The following is a 19,824-nucleotide window of genomic DNA, read 5'->3' as shown; positions in this document are numbered from 1 at the left end:
AAAGAGGGTCTCCCTACCTTATGCTTCTAGTGGGATAGATTTTTCTGGAGGACTTGCCATTAATCAAAATCTGGTAAGAGACAAATTTGATGCATTCCATAACACAGCCCACCCATTTCTCATGGAAACCAAATATTTTCAAGATTTTCTCAATAAAATCCCACTCAAGTCTATTATAAGCTTTTTCCATGTCAATCTTACAAGCCATCAAACTGGATCTACCCTTCATCTTCCTCATAGAATCGTATGGGTGACTAAAATATTGTCATTGATTTGTCTATTTGGCACAAAGGCACTTTGAAATGGGGAGATAATTTTATCCACCAAAGGTCTGATTTTACTGACCAAAATCTTAGAAATAATTTTATAAATGACATTACAAAGACTTATAGGTCTATAACTATCCATTGATTCTAGGTTTTTCTTTTTTGGAATAAGAGAGATAAAAGTTTTATTTAGAATCCTACATAACTTCCTTGAGTGAAAGAATGCCTTCATCACTTTGCAAACTGAATCTCTAACAATAGTTTAGTATGTTTTGAAAAATAAAGCATTGAGATCCTTAGGGCCTGAAGCTTTGCTCCCATTAAAATTCACCCAATTAAAAGGAAATGTACCCTCCCTTCACATACACCATTGTAAATGTAAATTTTCCTCCCAGTAAGGGAACAAAGTTTACAAACAAAAAAATTAATTATAAATATATGGAAAAAATAATAGTTAAAGAAATCAAATCTAAATCTAATCAGTTATGTAGAAATATAAAAAAATGTAGAAAATATAAAATAATATCATTGTCATCATAAAAAATTGCTACATACAAAGCATGTACACACTTACTAAAATATGAAATACATAGGCCCGAAATCAGGCCTGGCCTGCTCTGAGATCTGTAGACATTGGTTCAGGCTTATGTTTCAGGCCCGGAACCCCGGCCCGGCCCGGCCCGGCCCATGATCACCCCCACAGCAACCCAAAGAAGAGCACGGCCCATGATCACCCGAACTCCATGTGAACTTAGCTCACAGGAAGCGTTCTTTGAGGCTTGACTCATTTATATTCGTAGTGCATCCAATGATTTACGCAGACCACGAGTATCTAGCGCGTGTGTTCGAATCAGAACTGAGCTGAACTATGATGAAACCTGGCAGTCAATCAACCCCTAAAACCTCAGAGGTATGGATCTTCACCTCTCCCTCAATGTGATTCGATCGCTTGTTCTACTTCATTTCTTAGCTCTGTTTTATCTGACAATCTAAGTTTTGAAAGGGGAAAGTTGGGGAAATGGAGCTTAGTTTAATTTCCATCTTCTTGTTTAATCAAAACTTGGTTTCACCAGAAAAATTTAGAAAACAGGGTTTTAAGTTCATCTTCCGATCTAGGTATGTATTCATTCCAATATATTCTTTCGATATTGTAGGAATTTAAGTTCAGTTCAACGATGAACTCAAAGGAAAGTGTTCGTGGTAGTTGAAATTCTGTTTTTGCTTCTGACTTTCAGTCGTTCAGGAAATCCATGTACCAGATTTTCGTTTTTTTTTTCTTGACATCTTTCCCTAATTTATTAACGTACAAAAATTGTCACGTGAGGTTGAGTCAGTGAGATTTGTTAGTCTCGAGGCGGACTCTTGTTTCGCATTGATTGGCATGAGATGGTATATAGGATGAGCTGCGTTTCAATGGACAGTGGTAAATGTCCGGATAAATTGGAATTTAAGACAAATATAAGGATGCAAGAGAGGTTTTATCCTGATTTCCTTTGTAATCCTTTTTGGCGATCAAGTCTGAGATGGCCTTTGGTTAGTGAAGGAATTCTTGTATCCAATACTTACTGTAACAATGTCTTTAGCTGGATGAATCAAGATTATCAGCTGTAAGCTTCTCTTCCATATAACCAAATGCTTCCCCCTTAACGGATCTCATCTTTCAGAAATTTTACCTATGAAAGCATGTCCTGAGCCACCCAGCAAGAACTTGCAGTAGATGTGAGTTAGAGTCATGTTTACGTTCATGGGACTCTTTAAAAGATATATTTTTTTCTTACATTTTGATTTTTTTATCCTCCCCTTTGCCTGGAATCAATAATTATTTGTCCTTTTCTTTTGAAAAATTGAGGAGATTTTATCATAGTTTTGGGTACAATTTATATTTGGTATAGTTTACCAAGATATTGGTATTCTATTTGAAAGACATGAGTACCATATAGATATCTTAAGGTGCTAATTTAAGATAAAAATTTCAAATTTCCTTTGAGACAGGCTCATTGACATCTTTAAGTAGGTTTCTGCCTTTTGACTATATGGAAAGAGTTAATGTTATAGTAGATTTTTCTGAAATTTATAGTGTCTCTAAACTTGTTCACTAACAGAGGATCATTTCTACTAGGATTTCCTATTTTAAACTATGGTAAAAACCTATAAAATTGAAGAGATCCAATTTCCTGGCATCTCTGTCACCAGAGTTTCAATTGTATTTTAGTTGCTTCGGGAACATTTTGGAAACATGTCGGAAACTGTTCATATCAGTCACTGAAACTGGCATGAGTGGGACTGGTAACCAGACCTAGAGCACGATTTCACACTGTTATGATTTAGCCACAACTAATATTTGTGTTTGAGTTCTCAAGAAATTGTCACTGTACTGCACTTTCCCACCACTCATGACTCATGAGTGGCAGTATCTGAGACTTTATATTTAAGGAGTAAGCCATATAATTGGCACGATTCATCTTTCAAAAGGCTTGTGCTATAACTCCAATATGGTGTGCATTTTTGCCAATGCCAAATACTTCAGAAACCTCACTATCAGCTTTCAAGAACCCTACCCTGTAATTGCTAAAAATCCTTTTGATTTCTGACTCCATACTCTTTCAGTCACACTTGTTTAGGGCTTCTTTGAAATGTCTATACTCTATTAAATTTCAAAGATCTTTTTTTTTTTTTTGAGTCATCCTTTCATTTAGTTAGTCTTTTGAGGCTTTATCCAAACTTCATAGCAAGATTTGCCTACTTTCAGTCCATTGATGATAATTTTTTCTTTGTTCAGTCTTTTGATATTTTACAAGAAATCTATATGAAGCTTTTAGTGCTTTTACTAAAGAGTCTTCCATCAGTGACAACTCATCCATGAATTGGATGAGCCCAGCCGCTTGCAATGGTCACTAACAGACTCCTTTTATGTGTGTGTGTCTGTGTGTGTGTGGGTGGGGAGTTATTAAAAAGACAGGTGCTAAAAATTCAGTAATGGTCACCAATACATAGGTACGTTGAAGGCCCCTCCTAGGCAAGCGTATCCCTGATATTTAGTTGGTTGTAATATCTAGAAAAGAGATGCCCATGAAGGAATGTATAAAACAGGTTTCTGTTGGAATACACTACAGTCACCACATGTATTTAAACTCAGTGGCATTTATGAATATCCTTTTATAATCATATTGGGAGTAGAGTTCTTTTTGACTCTCTTTGATCTTTCCAATTACTGATAAAGAAATGTTTTCCAGTTATCAGTAAAAGAATGAGAAATAAAAGCAAAAACTCAGTGGCATTTATGAATATCCTTTTATAATCATATTGGGAGTAGAGTTCTTTTTGACTCTCTTTGATCCTTCCAATTACTGATAAAGAAATGTTTTCCAGTTATCAGTAAAAGAATGAGAAATAAAAGCAAGGTGCTAACCAGCTGGTTGGTAAGGTCTCCTGCTGGTCGTAGCAGAGACTTGGGATCGAATCCTGCCTGCACCTGGGTTGGCGGGGGGGTTATGGGTTGGGGGATGGGCTACCCCCCATTGTGTAGCCCTTCAAAAGAAATAAAAAAAAAGAAAGAGAACAAGAAATAAAAAAGAAAAGTTTCTGGAGGCTGCTTAGGTTTTCACTCTGAGTGGGTGGGGGGTGTCTGCATGTGTATGCTTTTATGTTTCTCATTTCAATACCTGTTTATTTATTTATCTTTCTTTTTCCAAGGTTTTGTACAATCAGAACATCTAGTCATGTATGTATGCTAGTCTGATTATGTTGCTTGGTTTAACTTCAAAGGTCTGTTTAGCTTTGTATGAGATTGTATGGTTTACTGAATAGTACACATTTTCCATGTAGAAATCAAGGGGAGGCACAGGCTCAGTTAGTCTATTTGCTGTACAGTGTGGCAAATGCTTCAAATGGAGGGTAATTCCCACCAAAGAAGAATACGAGGACATCAGAAGTAGATTTGTTGAGGATCCATGGTTCTGTAGCAACAGATCTGGTATCTCCTGTGAGGACCTAGCTGAGATCGAGTATGATAATACTCGTACCTGGGTCATTGACAAGCCAAACATACCAAAGACCCCAGATGGTTTTGAGAGGGAAGTTGTGATGAGGAAAGACTACTCTAGAATGGATACCTATTATATTACACCAACTGGGAAGAAAGTCCGAGCTCCTTCGGAGGTAGAGAAGTATCTAGAAGCAAATCCAAAATACAAAGGTGTGGCTGTTTCAGACTTCAATTTTGCAGTCCCAAAAGTAATGGAGGAAACAATTCCTAAAGGTGTGGAAGGACGGGGTTCCACAAGCAGTAATAAAAAACTAAAAATGTCAAAGGTGGGTGATGATTGAATATTCTCAGATTGATAAAAAAAAAGAGTATTCTCAAGAGTTCTCTCCAAAGTTTGTTAAAATGCGTTGGTTTTATGCCAGAATTGTATTTGCTATCCTCCACACATTTGATTGATTTCTGCTGTTAGGCTTCTTGGCCAGCGTATCTTGTGATTTATTGAGATTCATAAGATACTTAACCATGTAAAATCATTGATTTTTTAATCATATTTGTGTTGTAATAGTAGTATCATTCCTATTTCTTTTTCACATGGGTGATAAATCTTTTGTAATTTTCATGTGGAACCATCTTCCTTTTATACTTCTGTGGTAATTTGCAACTTCCTTAGACCGAGTTTGAACCTGAACTAGATCCATTATGAAGTGTCTGTTGTAGGAATGCAAAGGAGGAGACGGTTCATCATATTTGTATTGAAGGTACTCTTGTTACTAAGATTTGGAGTTATTTTACTTCCATTCTGGGTTTGTACATTTATTAGTGCAGAGGACTATTGATAGTAGTAGACTTCATACTTGGCAGATTAGTGCAGATACTAAAGACTCTCAATGGGGCTGGATTGTTGGTAGCTTACCCATTGTTATTTTATGGGAAATATGGAAAGAATGCAATAAGTGTTACATAGAGAACAAATTTTGTAGTTCCGAAGGCATAATCTCTAAGATTATACATCGGCTATAGGAGATGTGCTACCCTCTAAGTTTTACAAAGGCTCCTAGTCATGTTCAACTTGCTCAAATTGATTCTTTGGGTGTACTCAGCAGGCCGATAGCTTCCATGAGAGCTAAGATAATCATTGGGTTCCTCTGTCTAATGAGGTTATGATGAATGTTGATGGGGCATGTGGGGGTAACCCTAGTATTAGTGGCAGTGGTTTCGTTTTGAGGGATCATCACAATGTTATTCCTTTTTCTTTTGCCCGGTTTTGTGGTCTATCAAATAATCTAGTGGTTGAGCATTGCACTCTATTTTATGGGATTTGTTTTGCTGTGGACCTTGGTTATACTTCCCCAGCTATATGTTCTGACTCAAAGGTCCTAATTGTATTTTGGGATCCTCCACTCCGCCTTGGAGTTTGTGGTATTGGACTGAAAGGATCCAGTTTTTTTTTTTTTTTCTTGGGCAGAAGATCCAGTTAGTTTTACAGCAATGCTCCTACATGTTTCTTCAATAACTACTGAGAAGGCAATCAAGTGGCCAATGCTCTTGCCAATGAGGCTTGTAACACCGGCACGGATTGTTTTTCTCATAATAGAGAGGAGCTTCCTCGCCAATATTCAGTATCTGGTCGGGTATAATGGCACAGATTTACCCTTCTTTATAGTTTTGAGGGGTAAGGCTTCTACCTCCTCCCTCCTAGGTTCCTTTTGTTGATATTAATAAATTTACAGTGCCCCCTCCATCGGGAGTAAAGTTTGGGGTTAAAAAAGTGATTGTATGAAGTGATTATAGTTATGGTCTTTTTATCAGTGACAGAAAGAAAAAAAAAAGAACTAGAAGCCCTCCTTATTTTATTAATCAATAAACTCTTTCAGCAAGCATGTAAGGTCTTTAAGTATGGATTGAAATATTGATATGCACAATACTCAAAGCTGCTTATTGACGCATATTAAATCCAGCGATACTTTTTTAATCTTATAATGATTAGAGGGTTGGGACTCACATCTCTGAATTTTTAAATTTTATAGAAGACTTTTGTATCAGTGTATCCCAAGGTTCAACATATCGATACAGGGCGATACGCCAATAGGGTGTGTATCGGCCTGTATCAGTACTGTTTTTTTAATTTTTTTTAATCTGGTTCCAAGGGGTTTAAGGCTGGTTTACCCCCTGAACCAATCACTGACCTGAAGCACCCCCTATAGGGGCGTATCGGGAAGGCCCTGATATGATACATATTGGCCCATATTAATCGATATGTATCAAACTTTTGAACCCTAGTGTATTCAAACATATCTGGACAGATATGGATATGATAAACCCCGATATTGCATTGATATTTTAATCCTTGGATTAAAAAAATTGGGACCATCAGAAACATAATTTACCAGAGATCCCTACTATTACCCCACCATGAGAGGGAGAAACAACTCTACTCCTATGCTTATTAACTTTTTGTGTATGATACATCTATGCTCATTAACTTTTCTACCAAAAGATTACCCTACACTAATGCTATGTTTGGTTTGATAGAAAATAAGAGAAACAAATAAGTTATAAGAAAGATTGTAATATATTCTCTCAAGGCCACTATTTCATAACCAAGCAAGCACAAACACAATCACAATTAACCACCCAAACTCACTAACAGGTAAACCCTAAAAATGAATTGTGTGTGTGTGTGTGAGAGAGAGAGAGAGAGAGAACTTTGAGCTTTGCATGAACTTGGCGATTTGCACAATCTGCTCCAAAGTTGTTAATGAGCTATGTCAAGTTTGAATTGGGAAGAGTGTAAATATAGATGTCCAGTGCAAATATAAGGTCTTACATGGTACATATTTGTATTTGTATTATTTCCAAACTCTGCAAATAAAAATGTTCAATGCAAAACCTTGTATGCAGTATTTTTAAATCTTGTATTTGCACTCCTCAAACTAAGCTTTGGTTCATTGCAAGTTGCAACAACTTTACAAGACTAGTATTAGGGTTTGTTCATATTCTCTGATGCCCGACATCTGAAAGTGCAATAATTACATTAAGAGGTATATTGGTATTGGTGAACTTTTATTTCCTTTGAACTTTGAATGCATAGAATGTTGTCCTGAATTTTGAATTCTAAAAAATGTCAAATATCCAATTTAACCCCATATAAGAGAATTTTTGTTTTTTATATAGTTCAATAAAAGCAATATTAAAAATTATTATAATAATTAAGTATTAATTATTATGATTAATTAACTATTATTAATAGTAATTAATTAATAATAATTGATTAATTAATTATTCATAATTCATAATTAATTAAGTAATGAATGAGTATTAGTATTATTATTAATGAATAATTATTAATTACTAATTAGAATATTATTATAACATATTATAATGAATAATGTAATATAATATAATATCAGTAATATTATAATATTATAGTATTATGAATATTATATTAATATTATTATTACTATTCATAATTTATAATACTATTTAATAATTAAGTGGTTACTATTTTATTTAATAACATTATTTAATATAAATAATTATTGGTTTCATTATAATATTATGATTGGTAAATAATATTCTAAATAATTAATTATAGTAATTATTAATAGAACTATAAGACAACAATTAATAATATAGTTAATTAACTATTATAATAGTAGTATAATATGAATATTTTGTATATTATAATAATATGATTGATAATATTATGGGGAAAATAAAAGATCGGTGGTGGGTCCGATGGGTCTTCATATGAGATATTATAGGTTAATTGAACATTATAGGGACAATATGGGAAAAATTATAAGAATAATTACTTCAGCCATCATGTGGCTTCAGAGTTAAAAGGTCCGAAGACGTCTTTAGTGCTGAAAGTGGTACGAAACCACTTCAGCGTTAAGAGATTAGAGGCACCGAATCCCTACCAAAAAATACAGTATGTGAGTTGCTTATACAAGGGATTACACCAGGCACCGGCAATAGCAGCATCTACACAGTTTCACACTGCCACATGCTTCCACACATGGTGTTCTTTGAGTTGAGGCACCGACACCTGGGGAACACTGCATACCAAGATGGGGGCAGACTCATAGTCATAAAAGCCACTGAAATAGATATTGCCACATGTATAGACATATAATAAGAATTGAGAAATCACATCTTGACCGTTTAAGATACATATCTTAAATCTCGTATTATTTGGAATGTCATATATTGTCGAAATGGACCAGAACCAGATGCTTGCTTTGAGCTTCCAATCCACTCTGTGCCCAACTGACATAGATGGTTCATAATCCTTTAACACTAGGCTTTATATTCCTTCTACTTTGAGTGAATCTTTTTATTTAGAAGGCAGGTTAAGCATGTCCTGATTCCTGAAGATAACCGTCCGCCTACTGGGGGAGGAAGGAAACCAAAAGCGCTAGAAACCCCAGATGAAAACATAAACAACAGAAATTTAAAATTTCTAATTGAAAAGTCGCATATCAGAAAATAAAGCAACCTGGAAGCATGTAGTCTCTTTTAGGCATAGTGTTGAAAGACTTAAATGGGAGAAAACAATAGCAACAGGGGATTCAGGTTTATGCATAAACGTTTCTAACAAAATTTGATGCTGTAATTTGACAATTGAATGCGAGAGAATAAACATGATGTGAGAAATAAATTATGCATCTCATTATAAATTAGCTTGTAAGAGATTATAAATATTTGGGCCTATCCTTGGCAGAAGCTAGGGGCCAACAACCTAATCAAATGTCAAAATATGTACATGACAATCAGCTGCTGAACAGGCAACCTAGCCCGAGCAGGAAGACCCTACTGCAAACTATAGATGGACTTGCATTTGTGGTCACTTTCATCTGTAATCCTCACTATTCTTTAACTTCGAAGAGTTGAGGAAGCCCCAAACTAGACCAGAAAGGTAAAGATCCATCACAACAACCAAATCAGCCTAGAAAATCTCTCCATGAATTCTGCACTTTCAGAAACATTTTCTCATCCTGCCTTGGTATCAATGAAAACTGTAAGCTAGAAAACCATAGGGCTACTGTCAGAACAACAATATGCTTTCAGAATGTAAGTGGGTTAGTATTAATCACAATCGATAGCTCAAGCACCATGTGGCAATTGCTGACGTGAGAACAAAATGCATTCATCTAGTCGGGTTTAGTGTACTCAAGAAGCACATGTGGCGATCTGTAAATCTTCACCAGAGTCCAATACAAGACTTCTTCAACTTCAAGCTCACCCTCTGCTCTTGCAGCATAGATATCCTCACAGATTGCTATCAATCTATCCAATTAACAGTTAATAAACCCTTTAGACCAAGAAGCATAGTAACATTGCACTATTAAAGTTCAAGATCTCCAATTAAGGCTCATCTTGTAGCTCAAGGGTGCAAATGGGAATATGACGTTGACTCAAGGTTCAAAGTATCGACAAAGGCTGATATGCCGGTAGGGCGTATCGGCCTGTATTGGTACTTTTTTTTAGGTTTTATTTATCTTTTTTTTCAAAAACGGTTCAGAGGGGTCGGTTTAAGGCCCGGCTACCCTCTGAGCCAGGGTCTGACCCAATACAACCCCTGGAGGGGTGTATCGGGAAGCCATTGGCACGATATGTATTGGCCGATACGTATCGATACTTTGAACCTTGGGTTGACTATGAAGAAACCCTTGCTCCTATGCTAAAATGACAACTATTAGGGTTGTCCTAGCTCTTTCTGCAATTAATCATTGGACTATCTTTCAGATGGATGTAAAGAATGCATTTCTTCATGGCCATTTGAAAAAAACAATTTATATTTAGCAACTCTAGGGCATTTTCATAATCAGTCCTTGGATTTCAAGTTAAAGAAAACATTGCATGAATTAAAGGAAGCTCCAAGGGCATGGTTTGAATGCTTTAGGGATGTGATAATTAAGGTCAGATACACACAGCTGTAATGACTATCAATTGCTTGTTTATTCAAGATCCTAAGGTGTGACTTTCTCACTATTATATCTTGATGATACATTGACAAGAGATGGCACTGAGGGCATTGAGCAACTAAAGTTGATTCCAAGTCAACATTTAAGATGGATTTGGGTTCATTGACTTATTTTTAGGACTAGAGGCTCATTTTTCTTGGGATTAATGTTGTAAAGTGGCCAATCTTACAGATGATTAGTGAGTTACTACACCCATCAAACTCAATATTGAATTTTACCAACTGATGGTGGCTCAGTTGGTAACTTCTCTGGCTAGTAGTTGTAGTAGACTTGGGATCAAATCCCATTGCCACCAGGGTTGGGAGTTTATCGGTACAGAGGACAGGCATCATCTTGCTTTGCAGTCTTCTCCATGATTTGTCTGCCAATTTACTTTGTCAGTAACTCTTCTTTATGCAGACAACACTAGTGCCATAAATATTACCTCTAATCCAGTTTTTCATGAGCAGACTAAAACACAATTAAGTAGATTGCCATCTCTCTCTCTCTTTTTTTTTTTTTTTTGATCAGTAGATTGCCATTTCATTTCTAACCAGTATTTGACTGGGACTATTACTCCCCATTACATAACCACTGACTCTCAATTTGTAGGCATCTTCACTAAGGCTGACTTAAGTTCAACATGATTTCCCAGTTGACAAACTGTGCTTTCACAGCCTTGGTTTGAGGGGAAGTGTAAAATAGGCAATAAGGAAGTATAATAACAGGAATAAGAGAGTATGATGATGTATCATATTATGGTATTGTCATGTATAGTATCATAACTGTACACATTTCCTTTTCAGGATTCTCTCTTTTGCTATTTTTCTTCAAGTCCCTCTTAGGGAACACTTTATAATTGTAATAGTTTAATCTCAGATAGAGAAAGTTTTTGAACCTAAATATCGCTCTTGTTATTAGCTTAAGCTCAAGGATACAACAGATTATAACATCTCATTGATTACGACTTATTTTAAATTGCTCCTAAATTTATTAGTTGTAACAGTTTAAAATTAATTGAAAGAAAAAACATAAAGCCATAAATAAAGCTAGTATACCTGTCACAAGATGGAAGGTTCTCATAGGGTATTCTCATTCGAAGGTCCGAGCATTGGAGTCTGATAAACCGACCAACTGCCAATACAAAGGTAATATAGAGACCCCAGATGCTGAACTTGCTAAGAGTTTCACCAAGAATACCCTCTGGACAAGTATGAAGGATTTAGATGTGAATCCACGAGAAGAAATCAATAACAATTTTATAAGTCTTTCTTAATTGAAATAGAGAAAAAACTATAATGGTTGTGGTTTTTCATTCAACTTACGTGGTGTTTCTTCAGATACAATGATGGCCACAGGTCCTGTCAATCCTCCACAGCCACCCACATCTGATGCATTGACATCATAGAAAGACCACCAGTCAGGACTTCCATGATTTATTGTAAGGTCCCCACTGACAAGATTAACCTGTATACCATTAATAGTAACTAGTAAGTGATGTATGAATAGCAAATCCATAATAATTTTATATGATTAGTTAATAACAGTAAAAGTAAAAGAAAAGAAACAGTTACATCCATATCAAGCAAACAAGAGAAAGATGGAAAGGTATTGAGCAAGGCATACCTCCTGCTCAAGAAGGCGTACATCACCAGAACCAGTAACCCGGAAGTATCTTGGGTAAATATTGTATATCCTAAAACTGTTGGCAGTACCATTGAGCACTGCCTTCACTTCTGATGGCTCTGGAAGATCCTGCTTCTGAATAGGTGGATCATATTTGACAACTTCCTTCCCTTTTGGCCTATCCCTCGTAAATACCCAAGAAAAAATAATTTTCATGTTCTTGTTGAGAGATTGAATGAATCTAGCCTGAACCACAGGGGGAACAAGCCACAAGGTGCTAGCATCAGATTGGCAGCATATTAATTGGATATCATTCTTATTATATGTATCTAGAAAACCATGAGGGTCCAGATTAACATCAACATCCAACTGATCCCATGGAAGCCTTTCACACAGAGTGGTATGGTATAATGTCAGTCTTCCACCAGCTGTCTTAACATCAATCTGAACACTAGCATCCTTAATAGGATTTGCAATGTTTGTTGGGTTACCACTGCTATACATCTGTCAAAAGAGAACACCAATAAATTTCCATGCAAACATTAACACTGATGTCAAAAGGCAAAAGGAGCCCATTGCCCTCAAAGAAAGAAAGTACTATTCCATATTATGAACAGGTATATAAGCTCAATAGGACAAAGAAACTTGTGTCAGTTAGGGCTGCAAGTTGGGTTGGCCCGAGTCAATAGTTTACACTGTTTCGGGCTTGGGCTTCGGGTTGGGCCTATTGAAAATTTGACAAATTCCCATATCATAACTCCAACACGTGCATAGCACATGCCATTACACTAGTAAGTATAAAAAAGTATATGAGCTTTGCAGCCAAGCAAAGCAAAGAAAAAGGTAAATCAGAAATTATGTTTAAACTAATTGATTCAAATATTTCCCATTGATATGTAATTAAACAATTTTTCCATTTAAACATTGGCAGTACTTATAGAATTAGGACCAACCTACTATCTAGGATCTTTAATCAAGTTTTGAATGTGATCGAGAAACCACTTATCATAAAACCTCAAGTACAATTCCCCACCAGGTTTTTGGCAGTAAAAACCATTAATCATATAAATACCAACTGCTTAAATAAGAGATTTGTTATGCAGGAGAGAAGAAGAGAGAAGAGAGAACTGAGAGCTCAAAGATTACTGCTGGCGGCGCAGCTTTTTAATATATATACTAGGGTGACAGCAACTAAAATAAAAAGGAGCAAAAGTACAATAGTACCCCTGCAGTACTATACATAGGAAAAAATAACAGCTGTTAAAACTCCCCCTCAAGTTGGGACATAAATGTCAATCATGCCCAACTTGTCACATAAATCATGATGTCTTGAGTGGTGTAGTCCTTTTGTAAAGATGTCTGCAAGTTGATCCTCAGAGTTGACATAGGGAGTACACACTTCCCCTGTGATAACTTTCTCTCTGATAAAATGCTTGTCGACTTCGATGTGTTTAGTTCTATCATGTAGCATAGGGTTAGCAACAATGTTTATGGCTGCTTTGTTATCACAGAATAGGGTCATAGGTCTGTCCATTGGAAAACCCAACTCACTCAACAGATTCTTTATCCACATAATTTCAGCCACTCCATGAGCCATTGCTCGATATTCAGCTTCAGCACTGGATCTAGCCACCACACTTTGCTTTTTGCTTCTCCAAGTAACTAGATTTCCTCCTATGAAGGTACAGTAGCCACTAGTTGACTTTTTGTCATTTAGGGATCCTGCCCAATCTGCATCAGTATACACTTCAACTTTCAAATGTCCGTGCCTTTGAAACAATAAGCCAACACTTGGAAACCTTTTAAGGTATCGGAGGATTCTTTCTGCTGCTTCAAGATGAGTGGTCATAGGGGCATGCATGAACTGGCTAAGGACACCAATTGCATAAGCAATGTCTAGGTGGGTCATAGAAAGATATAACAATCTCCCTATAAGTCTCTGAAACTGTTTCACATCCTTGATAGGTTCACCTTGGCTGTCACCTAATTTATGGTTAGGATCAATGGGAGAATCAACTAGCTTCACTCCCATTTTTCCTGTATCCCGGAGTAAATCTAGGACAAACTTACTTTGGGAAATGAAGATACCCCTTTTTGAGCGGGCAACTTCAATTCCTAGGAAGTATCTTAGAGGACCTAGATCCTTTACTTCAAACTATGTGGCAAGAAAATTCTTCAACTTTTGGATTTCATCCTTCCAATCGCCAGTGATAATTATATCATCAACATATGCTATCAAAGCAGTAATTTTACCTTCTCCTCTTTTCACAAACAATGTGTGATCAGATTGACATTGTTTGTATCCTTTTTGCTGAACCGCTGCATGTCATTTGCTGAACCAAGCTCTCGGTGATTGTTTCAGCCCGTATAAAGACTTCTTCAATCTGCACACCTTTTGTTCATTGCCTTGAGCCTAAAAACCAAGGGGTTGCATCATGTAAACTTCCTCTTCAAGGTCACCATTCAAGAATGTATTCTTGATATCAAACTGATGTAGATCCCAGTCAAGATTAGCAGCAAGAGAGAATAGAACTCTAATGGAGTTCATCTTGGCAACGGGTGCAAAAGTCTCTACATAATCAACTCCGTACACTTGTGTAAACCCCTTTGCTACTAAATGAGCTTTATACCTCTCCATTGTGCCATCAGCCCTATGTTTGACTGTGAACACCCGTTTACATCCAACTGGATCCTTTCCCTTAGGAAAATCTACAAGTTCCCATGTGCCATTTTTATGAAGGGCATTAATTTCTTCCTTCATAGCATCTGTCCATTCAAGTACTGAAAGAGCTTCTGCCACATTCTTAGGGATAGGGACATTGTCAATGGATGTGAGAAAGGCTCGAAAAGAGGGTGATGTTTTCATAGGAAACAAAGTGGGAAATTGGGTGTTTAGTGGTGCACGATCTAACACCTTTCCTGTGAGCAATAGGAAGGTCAAGGTCATTAGCAACAGAGGTATCAATTGCAACAAGGTCAGGAACATCAATGCGAACCAAGATACCTGAGTGAGTATGATCCGCCCCTGAAGAGTTTAATGGCACTGGAGGTACAACTTCTGGATTCTCCACAACTCTTGAATTTGGTTGGCCTTTGTGACGACGGAAGAAGACACGAAAAGGAGGAGGATCAGGAAGAGGAGGGAGCTGAACCAGTTTTCCTCATTCCTACTCTCCCCCTGAGGAGAAACAGGGAAAAAAGGCTCACTCTCAAAGAAAGAGACATCCATGGAAACATAGAATTTCCTCAGACTACATAATGGCATATACTTCTTGGACTAAAGGAGGGTCACTACTACCCAAATTTTGAACACAAAGAGGCTCAAACACAAGATTTTAGCCTAACAAGAAAGAAAAAACTCATTGTTGAGAAACTAACTTCTTGTTTGCTTTTGCATCATCATCATCATTCTTTCATTGAATAGTTTGGTAGTGATCCAATTCTTTGCGAACAGAGGTAAGGGCAGAGTAGTAATTAGACAAACTACGATCACCCTACTTACATGTAGATGATTCAGCCTACAACTAAGAAACCTTAGCATAATGTCTCTACTCTAAATAGGTTAGTTTTGCCTGCTCCCAAATCTTATTTGCTGTATCAATACACATAATTCTTCCCAACCTCTAGTTCCATCACAACAAGGAGCCAGGACCTTACCATACTATTCTCTTGGTCCCATCTATCATGTTCAATAGTCCTTAACTTGGGTTCTTTCACTTTACCATTGATTTAACCAGCTTTCCCCCTAGCTGTAGCATAAAGTTTAGTAGAAAAGTGTTGAAATAAAAAAATCTGTAAAAGAAAAGAATATTTCTTGAAGAAAAGAGGAGAGGAGAAAGAAAGAGAAGAAATTTGAGAGAGAAAAGAGAGCAATAATGCTGGTCGCCCTCTTCACTATTATCTAAAATAATAAAGAGTACAAAGACCAATATGCCCTTATAGGGCAGCTAACACATAAAACAACATAAAACACTTACAATAACTACTCAAAAGGGACCCAACAAGAGTGCTGTGGTCCCACTTCCTATCTAAACAATAAATAATAAAAAACTACCACAATAGACTACACAAATTGTCTAAAACCTCAACACTCCCCCTCAAGTTAGGAGTAAATGTCACACATTCCCAACTTGCATAGATTGTATTCAAGCTTGTTCTTTGCAACCCCTTTGGTGAAGACATCAGCTAACTGTAATTCAAAAGAGACATAAGGCAAGCAAACTTCTCCAGTTGTCACCCTTTCTCTTATGAAGTATCAACCTCAATGTGTTTAGTCCTGTAATGCTGAATTGGATAGTGGGCAATATTCTTAGAAGCTTGGTTGTCACAATATAACATCATGGGCTCCTCAGTTTTTATTCCAATCTCACTCAGTAGAGATCTCACCGAAAGTAGTTCTGAAACACCATGAGCCATAGATCTATATTTAGCCTCTACACTTGATCTAGCAACAATTGACTGTTTTTTACTCTTCCATGAGACCAAGTTCCCTCCCACAAAGGTGCATACCCCTGATGTAGATCTCCTATCATCTAAGCAACCTGCCCAATCTGCATCTGTGTAGGACTCCAAACTTTAAATTTTCATGGTTTGAGAAAAGAATCCCTCTGCTAAGATGCTTCTTCAGGTATGCAAGTATCCTCTCAGTGGCTTCCAAGTGCTGAACCTGAGGAGCATGCATATACTGACTCACAACACTAACAACATAGGAGATGTCTGGGCGTGTCATACATAAATATAGTAGTCGACCTACCATCCTCTGATATCTTCCCACATCCTTAACCAACTCACCATCCAAAGCATTAATTCTATGATTTGGGTCAATAGGAGTATCACCTGGTTTAGTTCCTAGCTTCCTAGTCTCCTGTAGTAAGTCCAACACATACTTCCTCTGAGAGATGAAAATCCCATACTTGGATTTTGCAACCTCAATCCCCATAAAGTATTTTAGTTCACCTAGATCCTTGATCTCAAACTCTTGTTGTAGTGACTTCTTGAGTGCATCAATCTCCTTCAGATCATTTCTTGTAACAACTATATCATTTACATATACAATCAATACTAACAAGAGTGCCTCTCTCCTTTTTACAAAGAGAGCATGGTCGGATTGAGTTTGTGTGTACCCAAAACAAATAAATGCCCCTTTGAACCTGTCAAACCATGCCCTAGGTGACTGTTTCAAACCATATAGTGATTTCTTCAGCTACAAACTTTTCCCTTACCAACATTCTCATAAAAACCAGTTGGAATGTCCATATATACCTCCTCTTCCAAACCACCATTAAGAAAAGCATTTTTAACATCAAGCTAGAATAAAAGCCATGAATAGGTAGATGCTAGGGACAAGAGAATTTGAACTGAGCTCATCTTAGCAACTGGTGCAAAAGTCTCCAGGTAATCAATACCATAGGTCTGTGTATATCCTTTTGCAACCAACCTTGCCTTGTACCTCTCTATACTGCCATCAGCGCTGTACTTCACAGTGAACACCCTTTTGCATCCGACTGTCTCTTTGTCTGTAGGAAGATCAACTATCTCCCATGTCTGATTCTTAACCAAGGCTTCCATTTCTTCTTGCATAGCTAGTTTCCACTCAGGTTTGAAGAGAGCCTCACTAACATTCCTGGGTATAGACACAAAATCCAAGAAAGAAAAGCGCAGTAGAAGGGTGATAAGGCATTGTAGGAGAGATGGTATGAAATGCAATGGGCTGTACACTTTCTCTTCCCTTTGTGGAGTGCAATGGGAAGATCAAGATCAGTGGGATTAGTTGCCGCAACAGTGTTAGGTACAAAAGCATCATTACCAGAGGAAATAACAGGCTCAGACTCAAGGGAAATACTTGGAACTGTAGCAGCTGAACCTGGGATCTCAGACGGACTGACGGAGAATGGTGCAAGTTCTTCTATCTAAGCATGTGTAGAGTCAACCCTCTTTTGGTGGTACTGATAGAACTGTGAGGCTGGCCATAGTGGATCTGGTAGTGGGACTATAGTTGCTGATGGTGGAATAGGTGAATCAAATGAAAGAATAAATGAAATAGGAAGAGGGACAGGTTGTGTTTGTGAGTTCTCCTCCCCAAAACACTCCCCCTAAGGAGAACCACCTAAGGAAAAGAAAGTAGACTCAAAAAAGGTAACATCCATAGTGACAAAACTACTCCCAAACACTATATCATAACAACAATACCCGTTTTGGTTTTGAGCATACCCACGAAAAACGCATTTCTAGGCCTTAGGATCCAATTTCTTGCGATGAGAACCAAGAATGTGAACAAAGGAGACACAACCAAAGACTCTCAAAGGTATATGAAATATCTCCCCATCTAGAAAAAGCAAGTTGAAAAGTGCCTTAAACCCCAAAGTGCGTGAAGGAACATGGTTAATCAGATACATGGCTGTGAGAACTACATCCCCCCAAAAACGAATAGGAACTAAGGCACACACCATAAGGCTCCTTGCCACCTCCACAATATGTCTATTCTTCTTCTCTACTACCCCATTCTGTTGTGGTGTGTATGCACAACTACTCTGATGAATCACACCATGCTCCAAAAAGTATGAGGACAAGTCCTTCTCAAAGTATTCCCTAGCATTATTTGATCTGAAGACTTTAGTCCTCACTCCAAATTGTGTGAGAATCATCTGGTAGAACTGTTGCACCAAAATGGGTACTTTTGTAGAGAAGATGGAGGGTAATTATGTAATTTTATCTTTCTTTCTTGTATTTTAGTAGGCGTGTACATTAGTGTACAACTACTTTAATTCTTTTGTAAGGACAAATTTGTCCATTCATATTTCTTTAATATAAATACTCTCTTTTTGGGTTGGTTCGATCAAATTGATCAACCCTAACAGATCTGGACTATTGTTCTTCCTCTTGTCTCTTCACTTTCTCACAAACAAACATGGTATCAAAGTAGGCTCTTCTCTGATCCATTACTCGTTCTTCTAATCTGTTGGGAAAAAGGTCACAATACAATCCAAATCTTTGGTGATTTTAGAAACTGAAAGCAAATCTTTATTAAAGTTTGGAACATGCAAAACAGATTTAAGAGGAAGATCCTTTCCAAGTTGGATATCCCCTTTTCTAGAATAAGGGAAAGAGAACCATCAGCAACTCTTACTTTATCTTGCCCAGAACCAAGATGATAAGATGAGAATTAGGAGGAATTGTTTGTCATATGTTCAGAGGCACCCGAGCCAATCACCCAAGGGTCATTCGGATGAGGCTGAATAGCACAAAGGGCGGAAAACATACCTGTCTTGTCAAAGGATGAGGAAGGAATAGCGGATTGTTTCAATCGAGCCATAGCCCGATTTAGAATGTCTACCTCTGCTGCTGTAAATTCAGGGAAGCTACTTGGGAAAGTAGTGGTCTGTCCCACACACGAAGAAGCACTCGAGGTGATAGGCTTTTGCACTCCATCCACCAGATTTGAACTTGCCACATGTCCATAAGGTCCTGGACCTTTATTCAGCTTTTTCTCCTTCCTAAGAGCTGCTGGTTTAAGGTGAGGATGCAAGATCCAGCAGGTATCTTTGGTATGTCTCCCTCCCCCACAGTGAGAGCACTTCAGATTTCTTTTATCTCCCCCTTTCCTCCTTTTTGTGTGGTTGAAACAACTGTTGAATGTTCACCCAGTTGTGGAGGGGCTTCTACCTTCATTTCTTTTCTCCGGATCTCCTCATTTCTAATTAAGTAGTAAACATGCTGCAAAGAGGGAAGTTCATCTCTCCCCAAGATCTGAGAACTGATGCTCTCATAAGAAGAGTTGAGTCCAACAAGAAATTTGAACACTCATTTCCTCAGTTTGCTTTTGGTGCATTTCTTGGTCCTTAGAATTCTTCCAATCAAGAACAAGATGATGATCAAGTTCATCCCAAATCCCCTCAAGAGTAGCAAAGTAAGTTGCAACTGATAAACTTCCTTGAGTTAAGGCTGCAATGTCTTGTGTCAGTCTAAAAATTCTTGCATT

At 37.4% G+C, this 19,824-nt stretch overlaps 2 protein-coding genes across 7 annotated transcripts in view; one reads left to right on the top strand and one right to left on the bottom strand.

Moving 5' to 3' along the window:
- The first annotated feature begins 1,020 nt into the window (after positions 1 to 1,020).
- LOC104586870 (methyl-CpG-binding domain-containing protein 1-like) lies at positions 1,021 to 4,854 on the top strand. Its single transcript, XM_010244245.3, has 2 exons — positions 1,021 to 1,176; positions 4,092 to 4,854. Exons 1-2 carry the CDS (start codon positions 1,135 to 1,137, stop codon positions 4,590 to 4,592), a joined length of 543 nt encoding a protein of 180 aa, XP_010242547.1. The 5' UTR covers positions 1,021 to 1,134; the 3' UTR covers positions 4,593 to 4,854.
- A 3,189-nt stretch (positions 4,855 to 8,043) lies between these two features.
- Positions 8,044 to 19,824, bottom strand: part of LOC104586869 (piezo-type mechanosensitive ion channel component) — a 140,016-nt gene continuing 128,235 nt past the window's right edge. For 4 of the 6 annotated variants that reach the window (XM_010244241.2, XM_088900460.1, XM_088900462.1 and 1 more), the window contains 4 exons: positions 11,847 to 12,350; positions 11,546 to 11,687; positions 11,279 to 11,423; positions 8,902 to 9,543 (listed from right to left, as the gene is read on the bottom strand). In XM_010244241.2, the coding sequence (XP_010242543.1) occupies positions 9,408 to 9,543; positions 11,279 to 11,423; positions 11,546 to 11,687; positions 11,847 to 12,350 (927 nt within the window). In that variant the 3' untranslated portion in view covers positions 8,902 to 9,407. Of the gene's footprint in view, positions 8,672 to 8,901; positions 9,544 to 11,278; positions 11,424 to 11,545; positions 11,688 to 11,846; positions 12,351 to 19,824 lie in introns of those variants that run through there. The other 2 variants (XM_010244242.3, XM_088900459.1) reach the window with 2 other exon arrangements.

Source organism: Nelumbo nucifera, chromosome 3 (assembly GCF_055504915.1).
Source record: "Nelumbo nucifera cultivar China Antique chromosome 3, China Antique-T2T, whole genome shotgun sequence".
Classification (NCBI taxonomy): Eukaryota; Viridiplantae; Streptophyta; class Magnoliopsida; order Proteales; family Nelumbonaceae; genus Nelumbo; species Nelumbo nucifera.
The sequence above is the reverse complement of the archived record's forward strand: the minus strand, read 5'-3'. Positions and strand labels throughout refer to the sequence as shown.

Coding starts and splice junctions, on each gene's coding strand:
- LOC104586870 (XM_010244245.3), top strand. CDS start 1,135: ATGATGAAACCTGGCAGTCAATCAACCCCTAAAACCTCAGAG. Junction 1,177..4,091: donor CAACCCCTAAAACCTCAGAG/GTATGGATCTTC, acceptor TTTTCCATGTAG/AAATCAAGGGGAGGCACAGG.